The following is a 24,466-nucleotide window of genomic DNA, read 5'->3' on the forward strand; positions in this document are numbered from 1 at the left end:
TCCTCAATTTCATGCCCCTTCTCTCACTTACTTGTATTCTCTTGGTCAGATCATGGCCTTGGTTAAATCTAATTCTGGGTTAGGTTCCATCTCTGAGGTACTCGTAGGCAGAAAAAACACATCATGTCAACCAATCTCATTAAAAAAATTTTTTTTATTGATTTGGCTGTGCCAGGTGTTAGTTGTGTGCTGCGGCAGCATGCGGGATCTTTAGTTGTGGCATGCCAACTCTTAGTTGTGGCACGTGAGACCCAGTTCCTTGACCAGAGATCAAACTCGGTGCCCTGCATTGGGAGCATGGAGTCTTAACCACTGGATCACCAGGGAGGTGCCTGATCTCAGTTTAAATTCATGATCACTAACTTGACCCAGGCTGTTAAGTTACCAAAAGATCACACTATATCCCTCTCAGTTCATCCAGTTCAGTTCAGTCGCTCAGTCATGTCCGACTCTTTGCGACCCCATGAATCGCAGCACGCCAGGCCTCCCTGTCCATCACCAACTCCCAGAGTTCACTCAAACTCATGTCCATTGAGTTGGTGATGCCATCCAGCCATCTCATCCTCTGTCGTCCCCTTCTCCTCCTGCCCCTAATCCCTCCCAGCATGAGGGTCTTTTCCAATGAATCAACTCTTCGCATGAGGTGGCCAAAGTATTGGAGTTTCAGCTTTAGCATCAGTCCTTCCAATGAACACCCAGAACTGATCTCCTAGTTCACCCTTATTCAGTACAATTTAATAACTTCTCTCATAGCAAATCCTTCATACATCTTTCCTCTTGCTACCCAGCCCACCAAGAAAATTGAAACAATTATAGAAGGACCACCACAATCGCCCACCATCTCTGTACACTTACTGTATCTTTGTCCGTATACACGTAACCTTCTCTTCTGTTACTAGAAGTGAACTGTTTGTGTCCCTAGTTAACACCAAACTTCTTGACTTATCCATTAGATCCTATCCTCTCTTTATGAACTAGGACACAGTTCCAGCCTTTGCCCACCATTAATGTTCTCCATACTAGCTCTTTTCATAAGTATGCAAACATACTGTTATTTCTACCGTCATAATAAAACCCTCTCTTGACTCCTACAATTCCCATTTCATTTTCTCCTTTTCTCTATAATAACACTCATTGAAAGAGTTGCCTATACTTGCTGCCTCCGATAATCTCTTGTCCCAAACGCGTGGCACTCATTTGAACCCACTTCAATCAAGTTTCTGTTCCTATCACTCCACTGACACCTCTCTTATCAAGCATATGACCTCCCTGTTGCTAAATTCAGTGGTCAATTTTCATTCCTCATTTTCTCTGATCCATCAGCAGCGTCTGACACCTGATCTTTCTCTCCACCTTGGAAAACTGCTCACTTTGACTCCAGAAAACTCTGTTTTGCTCATTTCCCTCCAACCTCTCTAGCTGCTCATTCTCATTCTCCTTTACTGATGCTTCCTCCTCATCTTCTCAAACTCTCAGTGCTAGAACTTTCCTCCAGGGCTCAATATTGGACCTCATATCTTTTCTATCTAAATTTACTTTCATCATGATTTCACCCAGTTTCATGGCATTAAATACCACCCACATACAGGTGATTCCAAACTGATAACTCCAGACATTTCCCTTGATCTCCAGATGTATATCCAGATGCCTACTGGATGTCTCTCTGTACTTGAATGTCTAACAGCATCTCATGCATAATGCAAAACTACATTTCTGGTCTCTACTTGTCTACTTAGCTCCCCAGATCAGTAGATAAAGAACTGCTGACAAAAGAAAAGATCTCTGCATTTTTCCTATACGCTATACCACTGTCAGTACGGTGAAACTAAAACTGGCTTGGAGTTCACAGAAATGGAATGAAAGAAGACACAATGACATTTTAAAATGTTAGACAGTTATTCTGCAAGTATTTAAGTGGCAATACTTCATACATAGAGGTTCTGATTACCATGAACAATGAAAACTATTCAAAATAAAATAAATGTCTTTTTTTTTTTTTAATAACAAAGAGTTTTGGTTTTTAAAATCCTGTAATATCCTTTGAGTATAGTGACCTCTTTTGCTTGCAAGGCATGCGAGATCCTATTTCCCTGACCAGGGGTCGAAGACACATCCCCTGCACTGGAAATGTTAACCACTTAACCAGTGGACCATCAAGGAAGTCCCTAGAGTCACCTCTTTTAAAAGTAAATAAGAAAAAGTGTAATTAGAAAAGATTGGTCTTTTCACATATGAAAATATAGGCCTTGAATAATTTAAACATTGTGGTACTAAAATAGAGAAAATAGTAGCATAAAACGGAGAAATCTATGGACTAAACTCTAACTCAGAAATCGATTTAAATATTATACTATAGGATAGAAGTGATAATGGACATGCTGCCGCTAAGTCACTTCAGTCACGTCTGACTCTGTGCGACCCCATAGACGGCGGCCCACCAGGCTCCCCCGTCGCTGGGATTCTCCAGGCAAGAACACTGGAGTGGGTTGCCATTTCCTTCTCCAATGCATGAAAGTGAAAAGTGAAAGTGAAGTCGCTCAGTCATATCCAACTCTTAGCGACCCCATGGACTGTAGCCCACCAGGCTCCTCCGTCCACGGGATTTTCCAGGCAAGAACACTGGAGTGGGGTGCTGTTGCCTTCTCCGGATAATGGACATGGGTCTGAGTAAACTCCAGGAATTGGCGATGGACAGGGTGGCCTGGCGCGATGCAGTCCATGGGGTCGCAAAAAGTCGGACACGACTGAGCTACTGAACTGACATGAAAGTGAATTGTCTCATCTTAAACAAAGAGGAATTCCAGATGGGTAAAATATTTTAATGGGAAAACTGGGGCAGGGGAGAGTACTAGAAGAAAATTTGAAAGAAATCTTTCATAATCCTTTCATAATCTAAGAGTAAGTCAGCCTAAGATTGATACAAACCAGAAATCATAAAGGAAAGACTGATGTCCTACTAATAAGACTAATAATTCTTCATGGCAAGACATGCTGAAAATAAACTCAAAATAAAAATAATGAGATGGGAAAATATTTTACTTACTCATATCATAGGCCAAGAACAAATTTCTTTACTAGCTAAAGTGCTAGTTCTAATAGGGAATGTTCTATTAGGGAAAGATGTTCTAATAGAGAAAGATGTTCTAGTGTTCTAAGAGGGAAAGATTTTCAAGGCATATTTGATATTTGAAAAAGGCCAGTTGCAGAACGGTGTATATTATATGCTCCATTTATGTAAAAAAAACAAGAATATACACATACTTACATACATTATACCTTTTTCTAGCTTTTCAACCATATGTGTGAATTAACTGTTAGAATTTTCAAATAAAATATTTTTAAGTTACCTAGATTTACTGTGGTGATCATCTCACAATAGACATAAATATCAAATCATTACATTGTACAACTGAAACCAGTATCATGCTATATGTCATTTTACCTCAATAACAATAAAAATGAAAGGTAATAAAATTATTTTATCATACAAGAAGCATTTTTAACATAAATATATAAACTTTACCCCTAGAATTATGTTTCTATACCTGGTCTGATTTGGGACCTCAGGTTTACTACTGAATCAGGTCATGGCTCCATGCATACACTTATTTTATAATTAAAAGGTGATTCCTGAGCATGTAACTACAATCAGACTCCACCTTGGAAGAGGCAAAGAAATGACACAATCAAAATAGAAAAACCTCTGAACACCTGGACAGAACAGAACTTCTCTCCTAAGAAAGGCCTCAAGGAAACATGTGAACAAGTTATAACAGGCAATGGAATAAGCTTTTTAGCACAAACTTGTAGGTGTTTGTCTGGAGAATTGCTTTCGCTGCTAAGGACCTTCACTCCATGTGGAAAAATATTAAGAATAGAGTAGGACAAAATCAATGTATACAATTAATGCGATGCTCCCATTAGCCAACCTTAAACACGTGGAATGTTAGTACCTTTTAGATCGTTTGCCTAACACACAATGAAAGAGAATAGTCCTCAATAAAAAAAGGCTCTCGTCATTACTGAGGACAGAAAATGTTCAGGGGACTGCAGACCAGTCTTCAGGGCAGACCCACAGACAGGGGGTGCAATGAGAGATGAGCCTGAAGAGGTGAGCAGATGCCCATGCAAGAAGGCCTCTCAGAGCAGCAGGGAGTGTGTGAGTGTTTTCAGCAGAGAAAACTTCATTGATGCGTGTTTTAAAAAGCTCAAGCTAGCCGTGATGTGGAGAACTGTGGGTGACAAGACAGCAGGAAGTACCAGCTAGGAAGCTGTTGCAGTAAACCTTGAGAACGGAGGTAAGGATGCTGAAGCGAGGCACCGACAGTGAAGGTCATGTCCCTGCAGTTATCTCAGGTCAGGGACCCTGTGGCTTTATTCCTCCCCCTGGCATTCCCTCTACTACCCAGGCAGGATTCCACGACTGCCTGTCAGTTGTTCCCTGGTCAGTTGAATCAACTGTCATACGGTGGTAGATAGTCCATGGGAAGGACCAGGTTGTTGATCCACTCTCTGCTATAGAGGACAATGGTGTGATACTATGGCACAAGGCAGTGAAACTCAGGAGGATAAGGAACCTTATGATCATTGTGTCTTGTCTCATAGGTGAAGAAGGGGACCCTATTTCCCTCCCCCTTAAGCAATTAGAGCTCTGGAGAAGGGGAGCGGGAGGGCAATGTTCACAGCTTTCTGGGTTCCACTCCTCAGTGATTCAGAAGTGCCTTTTGGTCAGGACATGTAAATTTCTTTTCAGGAGACGTCTGCCCAGTTATTTTGCAGCCAGCAAATCTGGCACTTCAGGCTGGCATGTTAGACCACAACCACCTACAAACAAGTAATATCAGATATTGCAAAGATAAATACTCAGGGCTCACCCTCTGTAGGCAACACTGATCTTATCTGCACACAAGTGATTGTCCTTTGTAAACTCAAAGCCAAGAATTTACATTCCACTTTTTCTTAAAGGGCGTGCACGTTTTGATTGTTTTGGCCCACAGTTCGTCTTACACATTGTTCGTTTTCAGGTTTTAAAAAAAGCTTGGTTTTTTTTTAAAAAGTTACATGTATGTAATTCACATCATACATATATCGCATATTAAATTTTTTCACAGTTCCAGGATGGCAGGGATTATAATGTTGCACTTCAGGGTAGACCCATTTAAGGCTCGGAAACAGTAACACCACTCTTCAAGGGACATTCAGTTTCATTGGTCCAGTTGTTGGTTTTGAGCCCATTAGGCGATTTCCTGCATCTGCTCAGGGACCTGCAAACACTTGGTTTATCACTGATTTTCCTCCTAAATTACCTATTCCCCACAGAGCCTTGGACTTGCAAATGTGCTTTCATTATTGCTATTTTTAAAAGGCAGGGGGGAGCAGAGTCTACTAAAATTTGTGCACATTGTTCCTTGTTTCCTTTCAGGCCCTTGATCAGGAAATGTTTAACATGGGAGTAAGTATTGCCAGGGATTAGTGGCTGCTGCTTGGAAAGGTTGATGGAAGTTCTTTCCTGCCAGTACAAAAATATACATCATCAAAGCGCAAGACTGTGTCCACAGACAGGATTACATGTGAGCTGAAAAGACCCAGGTGACAACGTTTTTCTTGAATCAGTCCATATTCTTTCTTTTGCTCATGCACTAATATCACCGTGAAATGATTTCAACAATTCTCATCAGTGCCCTGATTTCTCTTTTAAATACAGATGGTTTGGAGACAAATAGCTCTCTGTTGACAGCCACGTGATTTGAGTCTCTCTGAACCCTTCCTGTGTTTTGAGACTGGTCTATGACTGGTTGACGTGATGCTTATGAAGTCAGATTTCAAATCCCAAGTGAGCCAGTCAACTTTGCAAAGAAAAATTCTCTACACGTTGTCTGTCCTTGAAACCCCATCTGGCAAACCTGAGGATGCCAAGGTCACTCGAGGTTCAGAACAAACCCCCTGAACCATCACCACTGCCCCAGGAAAGGTCTCCTGAAGGTCACTGGAACTGAAACAAGGGAAGATGAGGAAGGAAGTGCCTAAAAAAGGCCATTCTTTATCCACAAAGTCTTTGTCCAGTGAGTTTCAGAAGTATCACCAGAACTGCTCAGAAGAGAAGAGGGAATAAAAAAGAGGTTACAGGCTGGCCAGGGAATTTGTAAACTGCTAGCAGTTATAAGCAGTGCTGCTACAGTGACATCACACTAATCTGGACGCCATCAGTTTAAATTCAACGTGGTATAGGTATGCAGCTGTGCTTTTGACTTGTAAAAACATTTAATAACTATAAAAATGTGTTATATGAATTTATAAACCAGAAAAAAGCACCTAAACTTAAAGTGAAGATTTTACTTTACTTTTCATGAAAAATGTTTCCAATCACCAGTTAGACGATGGTGTTGGCATCATCACGAGTGGATTCATTAGAAGTGATTGCAACTGTTCAGTTTGTTATAATTCTACCAAGAGCATGAAAAAAGAGCAAATGCAGGTGAGGAGATAAAGCAGTCTCCTGATGATAGGGATAGAGCAGGATAATTAGTTTAGAAATCCCACTAGGGGTTAAAGACAGTAGTGATATTTTAAGGGTGTTTGGGAGGCTGTAGGCTAATGATCTGGGGAAGGAAATGGCAGCCTACTCCAGTATTCTTGCCTGGAGAATCCCGTGGACAGAGGAGCCTGGTGGGCTGCTGTCCATGGGGTCGCACAGAGTCAGACATGACTGAAGCGACTTAGCAGCAGCAGGCTAATGATCACTCAAGAAAAGAATCCAGTATACCACCTTGAAGGAAGACCAGGTGCATCCAAGTGCCAGATACACTCAAGCCCCAAACCCTGATAGTTAAAGCACAAGACAACAGATATGGAGTCTGAATTTTGTTACATGAAGTCAGGGATCTAATGGTTCTTGAAGACTAGCATTTCTGCATGTAGCCAAGACAGGAATATAGAGGAAAGGGGAAAGAAACTCGGTGAAAGGGGGACACTGTATTCAAACTGAGATGAATGACCACATTTTAGCATAGGTTACGGTGCTTCGTCACTTCAGTTGTATCCAGCTCTTTGCAACTCCGTGGACTGTAGCCCACCAGGCTCCTCTGTCCCTGCGATTCTCCAGGCAAGAATACTGGAGTGGGTTGCCGTGCCCTCCTCCAGGGGATTGAACCGGGGTCTCCTGCATCGCAGGTGGATTCTTTACTGCTGAACCACCGAAGAAGCCCATATGTTTCCACTCTTCTTTTAATATACGTATGATTTAAACAGCGCCGTGACAGTCTTGGTTAGATCATATAGGGTCAAAGGAGAAACTAATGATGTAAACCTTGACGTCTACCCCAAAATGAGGAAGATGGTGGTCTTCTCCTCTGCCCACTTTTCTTTGGGTTATGAAAATACAGCCTTTAGTTCTGGGGCTGCATTCCCTGCCTGTATCTTCCATAACTCTCCTATGCTAATAAGCCTTCTCTTTGCCTATCACTTTGCCTCAGGCCGAGTTCTTTCCACAACTAGACAAAAGAACCGTCAGTAAATCCTGACGCCAGGTGAGTGGTTTCAATTAAAAGACAGTAGGTTCAAGTCCCCTCCTAAGTCAGAGATCCTGGGTTCAAGTCCCAGTCTGAGTTTTGGCTGGGTTTAATCTCATCTAAGAAGCAATGTGGTTTCCCTGAAAGGAACCAAACATCAATTCAAGTTGTCATTTAGCGACCCTCAAAATTATCCCAAGTTGTACATTTTAAAATTAACTGTTTTACATGGAAATAATTCTGCTGGCAAATAGCAGATGCTTCTGATCCTTTATCTGTGAAATGAAGTCCTCTTTTCCAGTGAGTCTGATCTTCCATTTGGACTACAAAAACAACAGGGGTATACTATTTTTCTGGCACACAATAGGCACTGACTTTAGGGTCAGAAAGGCATGGTACACCTTACTAGGTCATCCTTGGGTGAGTTTCCTTAAGCCAGCTAAGCTTCTATTTATTTCTCGTCTAACTCTTTAGGGCTATTGTGATTATTAAATCAAATATGAAAGTCTTGGCATATGGTCGGCAGCACAGAAAGGAAAATGGCAATATGGATATTATTATTATTTTTCTCTATTTCGTTGTCATTTATTCATTTCTTTAACTTCATTTTATGTTGTTGTTCGATGGCTAGGTCGTGTCCAACTCTGCAACCTCATGGACTATAGCACGCCAGGCTTCCCTGTCCTTCACCATCACCCTGAGTTTACTCAAACCATTGAGTCGGTGATGCCATCCAACCATCTCATCCTCTGTCGTCCCCTTCTCCTGCCTTCAATCTTTCCCAGCATCAGGGTCTTCCAACAATTCAGCTCTTCAAATCTGGTGGCCAAAATATTGGAGCTGCAGCTTCGGCATCAGTCCTTTCAATGAATATTCAGGGATGATTTCCTATAGGATTGACTGGTTTGATCTCCTTACTGTCCTAGGGACTCTCAAGAGTCTTCTCTAACACCACAGTTCGAAAGCATCAATTCTTCCATGCTCAGCCTTCTTTATGGTCCAACTCTCACATCCATACATGACCACTGGAAAAGCCATAGATCTGACTATAAAAAGTTTTAAACATACACCAAAGTGAACACACTAGTATAATGAAACACTATCCACCTCTTTATATACTTTTTTTGTGGGGGGAGGAGAGACTGAAACGTGTCAAAGGATATGCCAGACCCTTTCACCTAGCAATAAGGGGCTGAGGACAATGGGGTTTTCAGGGTACCATCTGGTCCCCAAGTGAGGGACGGTTCTGCCACTAGTATTGGCCTGCACATCCAGTGAGAAAGTGCATAAAGTAACACAGGTACCATGAAAGGTAGAAAACAAAACCACAAAGTCCGCTATCACCTGATGCTTCCTTGGAATACCCTCACTCTTGAGCACTATGCTGAAGGTTCTGCCAAAGCCAGGATTTTACATGAAATACTTTTAGGAAAAAAAAAATTAAAATAGTAATCCACTTAAAAAAAAAACAAACTACATTTCCCAATTGGGACAAAAAGTCATTTTCAAAAAGCATTTATCAAGTGCTTTACAGAGTCTATCCTCTAGGAATTTATAATTTAAGATTGTTTATAAAAAGAAAAATATGGACAAGCAGAAGTTTTGTTAAAAATAATCAAGCGAGATAGAAAATGATGGAGGTGAATGTATCTATGTGAGGACATTGGAACCTGGATAGGATGGAAGGAGAAAAGGGAGTAGGCATGTAGTCAGGAGAAGACTGGAAAATAAATGACCTAAATATTCCACGTGCAGACTCCCTGGGGGATGGAGACCATGCTGACGGACAACAATTCCATGTCTAAAGAAGCCCAGGAACTCTGGTTATTTCAGCTCCTCTTATGTGGAAAGTGGTCATGCCCCCAACAAGTTGCAGATCGTGGGAAGGCAGAGAGGGAGATTCGGGGATGGGAGCAGGGAGGGGAAAGAGGTGTATAAATCAATCTGGGAAGAAGGTAGGATCAAGTCAACTGAACTAACCTTGATATAAAAGGATACTTCTCTCTCAGTGAGGACTTCCCTGGTGGCTCAGATGGTAAACTGTCTACCTGCAATGCGGGAGACCCAGGCTTGATCCCTGGGTTGGGAAGATCCCCTGGAGAAGGAAATGGCAACCCCCTCCAGTACCCTTGCCTGGAAAATCCCATGGAGGGAGGAGCCTGGTAGGCTGCAGTCCATAGGGTTCCAAAGAGTTGGACATGACTGAGCGACTTCACTTTCCTTTTCTCTCTGCATGAAGGGGAAGGGGAGAAGGGGAAGGTGAAGGGTGGAGATGGGGGAGGATGGAGAGAACTTGAGAAGACCTCCATGGTGTAAGTAAGAGAGAAGACCAGAGCATCCGGGAGTTATGAATCAAAGGAGCAAGGGACGGCGTTGTGGGGGGAATATTTGGGGAAGACATCTGTGTCTAACAATACAAACCTGTTTAGGTGTTCCCTTCCAAGACAGAACAAAACAAACAATAAGCCTCCCCCATCCCTACTATCTCGATAGCCAGCCCCACCATCTTTCCCCATCAACAAACTTGTCAAGAGCAAAGCCGGCCCAAGCACTTTCCAGACACCAGCAATCTGACACCAACACTCACCATTCCTTTAAAGCTGCACCTTTTGAATGCTGGCTCAATAAAGGGCTGCGCTCTAAGTCTTCTTCCTGAAGTGCTCTCCTTGGCACCCACAAGGCATCAGGTTCAGGTGGTTGAGGTCTGTCTTCCTTTAACTTTAATCATGCCCTCGCTTCGTTTTTGGCCAGTTCTTTTCTCTCTCCCCATCTTTTTTTTTTTAATTTGCCATGCAGTAATTTATTTAGCAATATCTATTATTAATTTCTATTTGCAATTGGATTAGATATATAAATATATCCATGCCTTGCAGTGCATCAGGATGACAAGACAAAGCAAATGAGTGGTTTCCAGTGAAGTCCACTGTATAGGTTTCATGTGAATGATGGCCTTGTTACCAAGTTAACTATGCAAAGCAATTGCTTTGAGTTACATTGAACTGTCATATTGTATGCCGTCTTAATCATAGTTGTTCTCTAAGGCAGTGTCTGTCTTTGGACTTGACTTTTTCTTTTATTCTCTATCCCTTGGCTTCAACGACTATCTCTCCAGGTGAGGGCCCTGTCTGTTGCCCCATTTCCGTGATGCAGCCATTACATGTGGCTATTTAAATTAATTATATTAAATAAAGTTTAAATTTCTGTTCTTCAGCCATCTTAGCCATATTTCAAATCCTGAAAAGCCCCCTGTGGCTAGTGGCTACCATATAGGACAGAATAGATATAAAACATTTCCTTCTTCATAAAAAGCTCTTTGGGACACCACAGGTCTAGACCTGATCTCTCCCCTGAACTTCTGACCTGTCAGTATTCTAACTGACATCTTTCCTGGAATCACACATATATTATGCCCCAAATCCTACTCCATTCAATGCATTTTTCTCATTACAGTGATCTGGCAGAAAGTGAAGAGGAACTAAAAAGCCTCTTGATGAAAGTGAAAGTGGGGAGTGAAAAAGTTGGCTTAAAGCTCAACATTCAGAAAATGAAGATCATGGCATCTGGTCCCATCACTTCATGGGAAATAGATGGGGAAACAGTGGCAGACTTTATTTTCTGGGGCTCCAAAATCACTGAAGATGGTGACTGCAGCCATGAAATTAAAAGACGCTTACTCCTTGGAAGGAAAGTTATGACCAACCTAGATAGCATATTAAAAAGCAGAGACATTACTTTGCCAACAAAGGTCCGTCTAGTCAAGGCTATGGTTTTTCCTGTGGTCATGTATGGATGTGAGAGTTGGACTGTGAAGAAGGCTGAGCGCCGAAGAATTGATGCTTTTGAGCTGTGGTGTTGGAGAAGACTCTTGAGAGTCCCTTGGACTGCAAGGAGATCCAACCAGTCCATTCTGAAGGAGATCAGCCCTGGGATGTCTTTGGAAGGAATGATGCTAAAGCTGAAACTCCAGTACTTTGGCCACCTCATGTGAAGAGTTGACTCATTGGAAAAGACTCTGATGCTGGGAGGGATTGGTGGCAGGAGGAGAAGGGGACGACAGAGGATGAGATGGCTGGATGGCATCACTGACTCGATGGACGTGAGTCTGAGTGAACTCTGGGAGTTGGTGATAGACAGGGAGGCCTGGTGTGCTGTGATTCATGGGGTCGCAAAGAGTCGGACATGACTGAGTGACTGAACTGAACTGAACTGATACAAACTCTGATTTCACTGGAGAACATACTCCAAGTAATTGAGAAATATTTACATAGGTGAGTTGGATATTAAGATGTAGTTTGTTTACAAATGAGGTCAGTTTCACTGAAAAAAAATACAGGCTATAGTCATTTATAGGAGAATTCTGTGTCTTTCACATATTACTCCTGTATAGTATTTCCCAATGTCCAGAGTGTCATAAATAATAAAAGATTTATTTTACAGGGCATTTTCTTTATTAATTTTTTTTTTTACATTTCTCATAAAATCATGCTCCTCCCCTATAGCATCAATGAGGGTCTTATTCTCACTGCAGAGAAGGCAAATTTCTGATTCTAATAGGAACACTAAAAATATTCTGCCTAACAATGAAAACCAGCGGCCAAAGCTCTTTGCCAAAATACTAACAATACTACTGGATACATGAGATTCTGAACCATCACATTCAACAAAGATCATATCTGGTCCTGATTTTAATCAGAGAGCAACCTATCTCTTTGCTGCCTCCTAAACTTAGCAAAGACATACCATTCTCAGCATGCTGACCATTTTAGTGGTGTAAGATTTCACTGGGCAGCCTTTCTCAGAGTGACCTCAGCCCCAGATTCTAAATATGGAGCTTATTAAGTACAGGTGAGTCATCAATTTCAAAAGCCAGCAGAGGAACTAAAAACCTCATTCTTCAGAAGTGCAGAGATTCTATGGGAAGTCCTACCATGTGACAAATGGAACTCAGGAAAAGAAAAGCCATCTCTAAAGAAAGAAATGATAAACGGCACTCTTGTAGGATAAGCCTATCATGCTTGGGTGCTTTTGGTAATTCCATCTGAACTGACGATTAGCATCCCCAGTGGAGTTATGAAATCTCTTGTTAAAGATGACAGAAAGGTAGAGTCATAGTATTGTAGTAGGAATATCATAAACATTTGGGACCATTACTATTAAATCAATAACACTGTGTATACTAAGAACTCACGCTTTATATAGTTCAAAGTATTTTGCAGACATTAAAAAAATAATCTTATGACTGCCTCACAGGACGTACAAATATTAGGATATTCTGAGAACGATCATTAGTTAACAGTAGATAAACAATGATGTCCAGCCCTTTTCTAGGTGCAATGAGGCTCAGGAAAGAAGCAGAAGACACAACCCCTTCTCTCAAGCTGTTTCAGGCAACAGATATAAGTAAGTACATAAAACACGTGGGAAATCTGTATGTGATGGGAACTAAGAGAAATTAGTGTAAGATTGGGGGAGAGATGAATAGGTGGAGCCCAGAGAATTTTTAGAGCAGAGAAAATATTCTGTAAGGTGCTAATAATGGTAGATACGTAACATCATGCATGCTAAGTCATTTCTGTTGTGTTTGACTCTTTGTGACCCCATGGACTGTAGACTGCCAGGCTCCTCTGTCCATAGGATTCTCCAGGCAAGGATACTGGAGTGGGTTGCCGTGCCCTCCTCCAGGGGATCTTCCCAACCCGGGGACCAAACCCACATCTCTGTACTCCTGCATTGGCAGGCAGGATCTTTACCACTAGCATCACCTGGGAGACCCACATATCATCATACATTTTCCAAACCAACGCACACACCAAAGGTGAGCCCTAAGGTAAACTACAGGCCTTGGGTGGTTACAATGTGTCCATGTAGATTTATCAAGTGTAACATGCCCAACCGTACTGGGGGATGTTGATAATACGGGAGGGTATGCCTGTGGGGTGGGGCAGAGGGCATGTATGAAAATCACTGTACCTTCCTCTCAATTTTACTGTGATCCCAAAACTGCTATAAAAAATTTAAATCTTTAATTTAAAAAGGAAAAACAGGAGTATTGACTAGTACATGAGGGAAGTGTAGGATAGAACAAGGACAATACATGTCCTCCTCAGTTTTCGTAAAGATCTTCAGTATCTGTTCTGTAAGTAGTCTTAAGGTCGATAAATATAGAGAAGCCAGGGGAGGTAATAGTATTTGAGATTGTACATGTGAGTGTCTAGATCAGGGCAGGGGGACAATTGAAGACTGCCTGGTTTGATAGGCAGGGTCAAGTTAAGGAATATAAAAGATAAGCTTTCACGGTTAACGGGAAGCCTGTTAATAAATAGATTTTTACAGACCAGTCTGATCAATTTAGATTTCAATCTGATAGGGTCTAGAGATCTCTTGTAAATTCCTAAGCACCTGCATGACACGATCAGAGAAGCACTTTACAGAAAATAGTCTGGCAGCAATTATCTGCTGACCTTCTGCTCCCCAACCCTCATACTTACTACATGATACAGACTAGCTCTCCCAAATCCCACCATCATCCTCGGAGGTTTCAACACTCATAGCCAATACCCTAACTTCACCATTCCTTGACCTCATTCATTCCAATTGCCTTCACTTCCACTTCCAGGACCTCACCCAAGACTGTACATTAGTAAAACCCACACCGGACAGAAAATTTAGGTGCTAATAGCCCAGCTTCATCTTTCCAGCCCTCTCTGGCCCGTCTTCCCCTGGACGTGCTCACTCTTCCCAATGTTGCTTCCTTGCTGGACGCCGTCTCGCCAACACACGCCACTTCCTTTCACTTCTGTCTCTCCACTGCATCCACGGGGACGACTTCAGCCCCAGATCCAGAGCTATAAGCTACAGCGCCCCTGTACACTCGGGCATCTAGTCCACTGCACACACCCGGTCCTTCTGCTGGCTGAGTCCTCAACTCCACTCGTTAGGATTCCTGTTTGTCCACAATCTCCTTCCGCTAACACTCCCCTGGGTAGCAATGCAACTGTACATCATTATCCTTAAGACCATGGCTTGGGTCCGGTCTTGTTGCTTTCAGTAGCATAGCACTTTGTCTTTTCCTTGCTGTGAAAATTGAGGCTTTGGGCACATCTCCCTCAGTTGCCCACCCTTCCTCTACAAATGGTGTATTTATCCCCACCCATTCTTCTTCCTTCTCTCTGTCACAGAAGAGGAAGTCTCACCCTACTTTTCAACGGCAAACCCCAAGGTCAGCCTCCAAACCATACTTTTAATTCCCTCCCTCCTGCCTCCTTTAAGACTTTGGTTCATCACAAATCCTTGCTGTTTGCTGTATCTTTGACCCTGCTCCTTTTTGGTCCCATAACCCTTTAACCCACAAAACACAGTAAAGTCTGTTTCATCATTCAAAATACTCCCTTCACTTGAGTTTCCTTCTAGCTACCATTCTATCGTTCTCCTCCTTCATTACCTAAGGTTTTCCAAATAATATCTACATTGGCTGACTGTAGCCACCACAACAGCCCAGAAAGTGGGAAGTACACAGACAGGGGGGCTTCCCAGGTGGCGCTAGTGGTAAAGAACCCACCTGCCAATGCAGGAGATGCAAGAGACGTGGGTTCCAATCCTTGGGTCGGGAAGATCCCCTGGGGGAGGCAATGGCAACCCACTCCAGTGTTCTGGCCTGGAGAATCCCATGGACAGAGGAGCCTGGTGGGCTATAGTCAGACACGACTGAAGCGACTTGGCATGCACGTACACAGGCAGGGAGTAAGCTACAGCTCAGAGTTAATGCTAATAAGGTCAAGTACCAAACATTTCCCCGCAGAATTTTTCATTCAAGTCACACTGTTTCAGTCTTTTACTTTTTAATACTCCCATGTCTCACTTAAAGCCCAGAAGTAGAGCAAAGCAACATGGTGATTTCAAAGCAGGAGGTCAACAAATGTACTAACGGCATACTCTGTGCCAGACAAATGATTTACTACAGTGTGAAAGAGAAGGGTATTGTGGCTTATTTGCCTAGGTCCAAAAAAAAAAGATCCGATTAACTCTTCAAGACAAAAATTCATGGATTTTCATTAGAACATGTTACTCTATTTCTTTAACTTCCCTTCACTTCTCAAACCACTGACAATAGACTTACACTCAGTGAAACTTCTCCAGCAAATGTTCCCAATGACCTCCAGACCCATAAACCCAACAAACACCTTTCAATCACATCCAGCTGAAATTCTCTGTTGATTTGACTGACACAATTTCTTTCCTCTTCTTGACAATCTTGACTCCTTTGGCTTCTGCATCCTCCACTCCTCTGGGATCCTCACACCTTCTGACTGTTGTTTTTCAGATGCCTTATTTGTGGTCTCCAAATAGAGCTGTAGTTTTACTTCCACCAAATACTTCTCCACAGATGGGAGACCATTCACAATGAACATGACCCATACTTGTCCACCTGCTGTCTGTTTGATTCTGCCAAGTTAGTTCCTATGCTCCTCTGTGCCTGTCCAAGACCTACAATTCTTGGAGATCTAATTCTTCAGTGAAGCTTTTCTTAACTCATCTCCTGGGATTTTCACAATCTTTCCCATGTTTGTACTCCCTAATATGCTTTACAGCAGGGGAAGAGATAGTGAGATCGTATTACCAACTCAATGGACATGAATCTGAGCAAACTCCAGGAGACGGTGAAGGACAGGGAAGCCTGGCATGCTGCCGTCCATAAGGTTGCAAAGAGTCAGGAACGACTTGATGACTGAACAACAGCACCAGGAGACTTGGTGACTGAACAACGACAACAGCAATTTGCATTGCAGCTACCCCAAAAAATATACATTCTCATCTGTCCTACCAGATCATGAGCTCTTTCCTCATGACTGCCATGAGGAAAAACCATGCCAAAAACCATGCTTGGCACATAGCAGGAGTTCATCAAATTTTAGCTACGTGTATTATTATTACTCACTTTTGCATTTTTCAGGCTTCCAGTAGTGCAATGTTTCTTAAATATTGCAAGATCAATCGATTTTAAATTAGTTAATTAAAGCCCTAAGAATGACTGGCTTCCCTAGTGGCTCAGACAGTAAAGTGTCTGCCTGCAATTTGGGAGACCTGGGTTTGATACCTGAGTCAGGAAGATCCCCTGGAGAAGGAAATGGCAACCCACTCCAGTACTCTTGCCTGGAAAATCCCATGGATGGAGGAGCCTGGCAGGCTACAGTCCCTGGGGTCGCAAAGAGTCAGACATGACTGAGTGACTTCACTTTCACTAAGAGTGAATAAACTCTGTTGGTGAGAAAAAGAGAGTGGACAGAGGGATCACCTATAGTAGGTAGGAGAGGGGTTAAAAAAAAAGAGAGAAAGTGAACAATAAAGAAAATGGCTGGAACCCCCAAAGGAGAGAATAGAGGAAACATCTAACAATCCACAAGCATATTATCGATTTCATAAATTACCTTGGAAATACAACTTCTTCTGCCAGGCATCCAAATGAAGGCAGATTTCTCGGTGTGTGGTGTGATTGCCTCTGACTCAGCCTGGCAAACACCAAAGCCCAGGGGAGTGGTGGTGATAGGGATAGAATATGGTATTGATGTCTCTGAGCTGTGGTGTTGGAGAAGACTCTTGAGAGTCCCTTGGACTGCAAGGAGATCCAACCAGTCAATCCTAAAGGGATTCAGTCCTGAATGTTCATTGGAAGGACTGATGTTGAAGCTGAAGCTCCAATACTTAGCCATCTGATGTAAAGAGCCGACTCGTTGAAAAAGACCTTGATGCTGGGAAAGACTGAAGACAGGAGGAGAAGGGGGCAACAGATGATGAGATGGTTGGATGGCATCACCCACTCAATGGACATGAGTTTGATCAAGCTCCAGGAGTTGATGAAGGACAGGGAAGCCTGGCACGCTGCAGTCCATGGGGTCATAAAGAATCAGACACGACTGAGCAACTGAACAACAATGGTGGTTATTACACGGGTAGCTACAGAAGTCCCAGGAGGGGACAATAGATAGAGAGGGAAACCTAGGAAACTTGGAAGACCACTATAAGTTAATGATCACTCAAGAAAACTGTTGGAATGTCATGGAATGAAACAGCCTTGCTTAACTATAAAGCCAAAAATAAAAGTATGAGTTATGCTAGATGGAAGAAAAATGTCACCACGCTTCTACTGATTTGAATACAAATGATACCACTCTAATGGCAGAAAGTGAAAAAGAACTAAAGAGCCTCTTAATGAGGGGGAAGGAGGAGAATGAAAAAGCCAGCTTAAAACTCAATGTTAAAAAAAATAAGATTATGTCATCCAGTCTATTTGCCATCAAGAGATGGCAAATAGAAAGGGAAAAGGAGGAAGCGGTGACAAGTTTCCTTCCTTGGGCTCTAAAATCACTGCAGATGGTGATCGCAGCCATGATATTAGAAGACAACTGCTTCTTGGCAGGAAAGCTATGACAAACCTAGACAGTGCGTTAAAAAGTAAAGACATCACTTTGCCGACAAAGGCCTGTATAGTCAAGGGAATGGCCTTTCCAGCTGCCATGTACCGATGTGAGAGCTGGACCATAAAGAAGGCAGAATGCTGAAGAATTGATGTTTTCAAACTGTGGTGTTGGAGAAGACTCTTGAGCGTCCCTTCAACAGCAAGGAGATCAAACCGGTCAATCTTAAAGGAAATTAACCCTGAGTACTCATTGGAAGGACTGAGGCTGAAGCTGAAGCTCCAATACTTTGACCACCCAATGCGAACAGCCAACACATTGGAGAAGATCTCGATGCTGGGAAAGATTGAAGGCAGAAAGAGAAGAGGACAACAGAGAATGAGATGGTTGGATGGTATCACCGATTCAACGGATATGAACTTGGGCAAACTTGGGAGATGGTGAGAGCCAGGGAAGCCTGGAGTGCTGTAGTCCATGGGGTCACGAGGAGTCAGACACAACTTGGTGACTGAACAGCAACAATGAAAATCCTAGTTTGACCTCATAGGGTCAGACACTCTCCTGTCTCTCCTGTCTGATCCCTAGCTCCTCCTTCGTATCTAGAAGCCTCACTCCTTGAAGAAAGTGATCTTCCCCCTTCCCCGCTTCCTTTGACTATAAAACTGTAGCCCACTTAATCCTCAGGGCAGAGCTCCCCAACCTGCCCACTTGCGTCTCTTACAAGAAACCTATACTAATAAATCTATATATTTTCTATCACTTTGCCTCTTGCTGAATTCCTTCTACGCTGGGACACAAAGCACCTGAGCCTCAGTAAGTCCAGACAGCAGGTGAGTGATCCCAATTAAATGACAGTGGGTTGGAGTCCCATGCAGCGTTTTGCCCAGGTCTGAGTCCCAGGACATGGGTTTAAGTCCCAATCTGAGGTGCACTGTTTCAGGGGTGCCTTGTCAAATTACATTATCTAATAAGCCTATTCTCTGAGCCTCCTTATACACAGGTAGAAGAGAACTACCTACATAGACAAGAGGGAAAAAAATGATGAAACCCAATTTGAGTTTTGTTTTTCTAACAGTATTTGAGTGGCTATGTCAAGGAAATTTACTGTATAAAAAAGCTAGCTATTTTTTACATCAAGAAAAATAATTAGTATTCTCTTTTTGAATTATCCTACAAGAATATCCTTCTGCCAAGTATTCTGTATTATGGCTTTTTGATGTGAGTACTATTTCCTTTGAACTTTGGTTGTTTTTAGTTCAGCCAAATTGACTGGCTTCTTAAAAGTGCTATTTTTGGACAAATACAAGGGGAAATTAATCATAATGCCCAAATGATGGCCTGGGAGTACTATTTCATTATTTTCAGTTTAGTCTGGGAAATATGTAACCAGTTTTTCACCCAGAGAAATAAAAATGTTTCAATTTATTAGAAAGTACATGTTACTGGAAGCAGTCGAGGACAGAAGTGTAATCATGGAAACTATTCCAGCTGCTTCTATGCAGGCAATGCCGTCTGACATTGTGCTGAAATGACAAGCTTGCATCTGCTAAGGTGTGGCTTGAAAAGTCTGGAAGGCTGTCCCTGTTGACGACCAGGGGCATGACATCACCAGTTCCAGACAAGACTCCTTAAAATGCAAAAATCCCTGCGAGGGGCAACTCCATTTCTAACGTACACCTTTAGGGTGAACTTCAGGAGTTCCCTGGACACCTCCTTACTGGCAAAAAGCAAGCAGACAAACAGCAACAACAACAAGGAAAACCCAGCAAGTTTGCAAATTTTGCAAAAAGCCAGCGCTAACAATAAAGGTCGTTCTGTCTATAAGGTTGATTCAACAGATTCCCACAGATTACATACAACAGATTCCAAAGGCCAAGGAGCACTGATACCAGAAAACAGAAAATTGTTGGTAGTGTTCAGAACCCTGGCTGCAGAGATGAAGAGATTGAGAGAGATCACAAGGAAGTTTGACAAAGAGAAAATTGGCATGAAGCGTATGAGTGAAACTGCATCTCCTCCTTTGCCTGCAAGTCACTTCCAAGGTACATCTCCTACAGGCAACAGAAGTCGCTTTAGTCATGTCCAGCTCTTGGCGACCCCATGGACTGTAGCCCACCAGGCTCCTCTGTCCATGGGATTCTCCAGAACACTGGAGTGGGTTTCTATGCCTTCCTCCAGGTGATCTTCCTGACCCAAGCATCAAACCTGCACCTCTTAGTGAGTCTACTTGAAAGAAATCCTGGAGACAGAAGAATAAATATAAAGGCCCTGGATACCCCACTTTCACATCCTCTGATTGGAAAAGACTATTAAAGGAGGGACACTGGACTGAGAGAAAGGGAAGCTAGATTTGGAGTAAATGTTAACTAAATTGCGGTGCCATCTTGGGCAAGTCACCTAACTCATTTGAGTGTCAGTTTCACATTTGTAATATAAAGGAGGTGAGCAGACACCTCAGAGCTGCTTGTCAGCCCTGATACTTTATAGAATCTTGGACCACCACCTGCAGAGGAAGGTGTTTGAGTCATTTCACAGCTGCTTCATAAAGGGAGGGTGATAGGTAGCCTTTGAAGCTCTGGGAGACAACTCGCTAAAAGCTCATAAAATACTCATCAAGCTGCAGAGCACACAGGCCTGAGCTGTGGGTCCCTAAACTCTCTGCCTCTCTTTCAGCACCAGATCTTTTTTCAGATAGACCTTTTTTATTCCCCCTTGTCTCTAGTGTGGCAAACCTGCTACGTAGCTCTCACATTTCCACCAGCCCACTCACATTTGCTGATGCCAACTGCCTCCCACTCTCAGCTACAACACACACTCACCCTCCTGTGACAGGAGCTCTAAATAACGGAACACTCTCATTTTTAAGGAGTCTAGTATTGTGAAATCTACATTTACAAGTGCATGTACTTATGTTTACATGTGTGTGCATAGCAATGCACATGGGGGATGGATTACTTGCTTTGCAAATGAATTCACCATGGCATTCCTTACAATATCAAGTTCATTTCTCTTTTCCTCCACTGCCTCTCCTACAAATATCTTACACTCTTTCCTTATTTATTGCTGCTCAGGAATACATCTTGTGTAAGGTAAGGTATCCTGTATTCACAAAGGTTAAGGGAGAGCAAAATGCACTTCTTTGTAGCCTTCTGACTAATTTCTTTGTCCCAGGTGTGTGGACTTTTATTTTGCATATCCAGGCTCTAGAACTATATCTGGCTATACCACCAACTAAATACAGTCCACAGTCTACCATGATATAACAGCCTTTCTACAGAAATTATTAGAGTCTAGAAAAACCATAAGCTTCACATAAGCCACCAGATCTGGAAGAAATAAGCTGATGACATTCCTTTGTAATGATTTCTTAGATTATGTTGTATCTCCCACTCAGGTCAATAGCTGTATTCTGGGGGCAGCTTAAAAATTTGGACTAATATATTCTGTCTCCTGACACAATAAACATTAATAGGCTGAATAATAACCACATTTCTGGCAGTGGTGAAGCTATTTTTAGTAATGGTGGTGCTCTGGAAAATTTCATCTTTTGCTTTGAAATGCAAAGGTGATTTTTCTCAGCCCATAAATGGTAAGCTCAAGCATGCTCGATTGTTTTTAATTTGAGTTTTGCATGTTTTCTATTTCTCTTTACCCCAGGGGTTTCCTTATCTGAGGGCACACACAGATTAGAACAGGAACAGATCAGATCCCCTTGTTTAGGGTAAGTTGCAAATAATATGTCTGGTACTAAGGGCACCAAACAAAGGCTTCATCTCATTCAATTGTTAGTGTTCCCCTCGAGGCTTAGGCAAGCTAAGAGCCTAACAAAAACAAGAAGGAAAACAGCAACCTCACTCTTAAGTCATCCTCTCCTCAAAAAAAAAAAAAAAAAAAGTTATTGTTTTCCCACTTCCAGAAATATAATTTTCCAGGGTTCAGAAACTCAGGAGAATCCCAGCTCCCTTTTAAGTGCTTAAAAACATTCTCTTAATGGGGGACCTGGCAGCCACAGAAGGCGGGAGGATGGGCAGTATTAAGTGCCCAGGATCAAGCATCAGAAGGCCTAAGATGACATCTGGCCAACCCATTAACCCTTCTTGGCCTGTTTCCTCATTATAAATTATAGATAATGACACCCACATTTTTATTGAGATCAAATGAGATAATAGAGTTGAAAATGCTTTGTGGAAGGATTAGGTTTTCACAGCATTATGTTCTGCTTACTTGAGTGCATCTCAACTCCTATGACGCTGTAGAAAATTAAAGCTGAGAGTCACCCCCAAAATGAGAAAAGTGTAAGACTGCTTTAAATGAAATTTCCTTCTCTTTCTCTCTCCCTCTCTTCTTCCCTCTGTCTCTTCATCTCTCTTTTCCCCTACCTCCTAGAAAAAAGCAAAAGTAACAACTGATCTTAGCTCTGCCTTCTAAGCGGAGAAGGCGATGGCACCCCACTCCAGTACTCTTGCCTGGAAAATCCCATGGACGGAGGAGCCTGGTGCGCTACAGTCCATGGGGTCGCAAAGAGTCGGATACGACTGAGCAACTTCCCTTTCACTTTTCACTTTCATGCATTGGAGAAGGAAATGGCAACCCACTCCAGTGTTCTTGCCTGGAGAATCCCAGGGACGGGGGAGCCTGGTGACCTGCTGTCTATGGGGTCACACAGAATCGGACACGACTGAAGTGACTTAGCAGCAGCAGCAGCTGCCTTCTAAGAGTCATGAATTTGGACTTCCCTGGTGGTCTAGTGGTTAAGAATCCACTTGCCAGTGCGGGGGACACGGGTTCAATTCCTGGTCCAGGAAGATTCCACATGCCTCAGAACAACTAAGCCGGTATGCCACAACTTCTGAAGCCTGCTCACCCTAGAGCCCGCGAGCCACTGCGACAAGGAGCCCACTCACCAAAACTGGAGAATAGTCTTCCCTCGATGCAACTAGAGAAAAGCCTGCAATCACAACAAAGACCCAGAGCAGCCATAAATAAATAAAAATAACTTAAAAAAAACAAGAATCATGACTTTTCCTCAGTTTGCAATCATAGCCAGTGGCCCTAAATTAGATAACCTCATTGATTACCTACTACCAAATGCTGTTAGTAAATTATTACCAAAAACACGTCATGTAATTAGGGAGCTTAGTGTGGTTGTGTACATATGCTGTATTTAAAATGAACAACTGACAAGGACCTACTGTATAGCACGTGGAACTTTGCTCAGTGTTACGTAGCAGCCTGGATGGGAGGGGAGTTTGGGGGAGAATGGACACATTCTGTATGGATGGCTGAGTCCCTTCACTGTTCATCACAACATTGTTACTCAGCTCTACCCCCACGCAAATTAAAAAGCTCAAAAACAAAAAAATGTCATGAAAAAATTTTCTGCTTCTAGAGAAGCTTGACATTGAAATCAGCTCTATCCATTTATCCGTTCATTCAACAAGAATGTATTCAGTGAAACTTGCGCCAGGCACTAGGGGTTTAGGAATGAACAAGAAAAACATTCACTTCCCCACGAAGTTCACAATCCAAGGAGGGAGACAGGTTCACGGTCTCTTATTTTACAGCTTCAAACGAAAAACACAACAACTGAGAAAATTTGACTCTACCTGTAGCTCCCCTTCCATTATACTGAGTAGCTGGATGAGATCTTCCTTGGACAACTCCAAGGATTTCTTACTTTTCCGTTCACTTTCTCCAGATGGTTTTAGGTGTCGTTTGACAGTTCCCGAAGCCATGACATCCTCCTCCTTTCTGTTGGATTTGTTCTTCTTTTTCGTGTCTTCTGAGAGACTTTTATCAGCAGCGTTGCTGATGGTGGAGGTCTTGGGGCAGGAGACATGCCCGTTGGATGAACTTTCACCGCCCTGGTTTCGGGATCGCATTCCCACCTACAGCACATGAGAAAAGAGAAGATGTCTTTACCACCACTGAAATGATTTTTGCCTGACTGCTTGGAAATGAATAGCGGCTTTAAAACGTCACCAAGAAAGAAAAACCAGGAGATCAATCTCCAGTCAGCTTCCTTATAGCTTTAATGATCACATCATTAGAAACTTCAGGAAAATACTTGGACCAGTCTTCAGAGGAAAATGAAAACGTGATTCTAACGTCACAAACATCCGAAGCCGAGTAATAGGGATCAACGTCAAGCAGCGCTAATTCACGCTGATGGTAGGTATCTTCGATAGGCTGGGATAACAATGACACTTTACCTATTATGGTCGCCCTTCCCCAAAACATGACCCAGGGCTAATAATGAGAAAAACATCAGACCCGTCCCAACTGAGGAACACTTCAAAATGCCTGACCCGTGATGATTAAAACTAATCAGGTCATGGAAAACAAGGAAAATCTGAATAATTGTCACCGCCAAGAGGAAGCTAAGGGCACATGACAACTAAATGATGTAATGTGGCATCTGGATGGGATCCTGAAACGGAAAAAAGACATTAGGGGAAAATTGAGGAAACATGAATAAAACATGGACTTTAGTCAATAATAATGCATCACTATTTGTTCATCAATTATAACATATGTACCATAGTA

At 42.6% G+C, this 24,466-nt stretch overlaps 1 protein-coding gene across 3 annotated transcripts in view; it reads right to left on the reverse strand.

Annotated features, from left to right (window-relative positions):
- The window catches only part of FILIP1 (filamin A interacting protein 1), a 223,944-nt gene that overhangs the window by 101,565 nt on the left and 97,913 nt on the right, over positions 1-24,466 (reverse strand). For all 3 annotated transcript variants that reach the window (XM_005902814.3, XM_070376210.1, XM_014480470.2), the window contains one exon: positions 23,527-23,808. In XM_005902814.3, coding sequence (XP_005902876.1) covers positions 23,527-23,802 — 276 coding nt within the window. In that variant the 5' untranslated portion in view covers positions 23,803-23,808. The remainder of the gene's footprint in view (positions 1-23,526; positions 23,809-24,466) is intronic.

The sequence above is a fragment of the Bos mutus genome, chromosome 9, assembly GCF_027580195.1.
Source record: "Bos mutus isolate GX-2022 chromosome 9, NWIPB_WYAK_1.1, whole genome shotgun sequence".
Taxonomy (NCBI): domain Eukaryota; kingdom Metazoa; phylum Chordata; class Mammalia; order Artiodactyla; family Bovidae; genus Bos; species Bos mutus.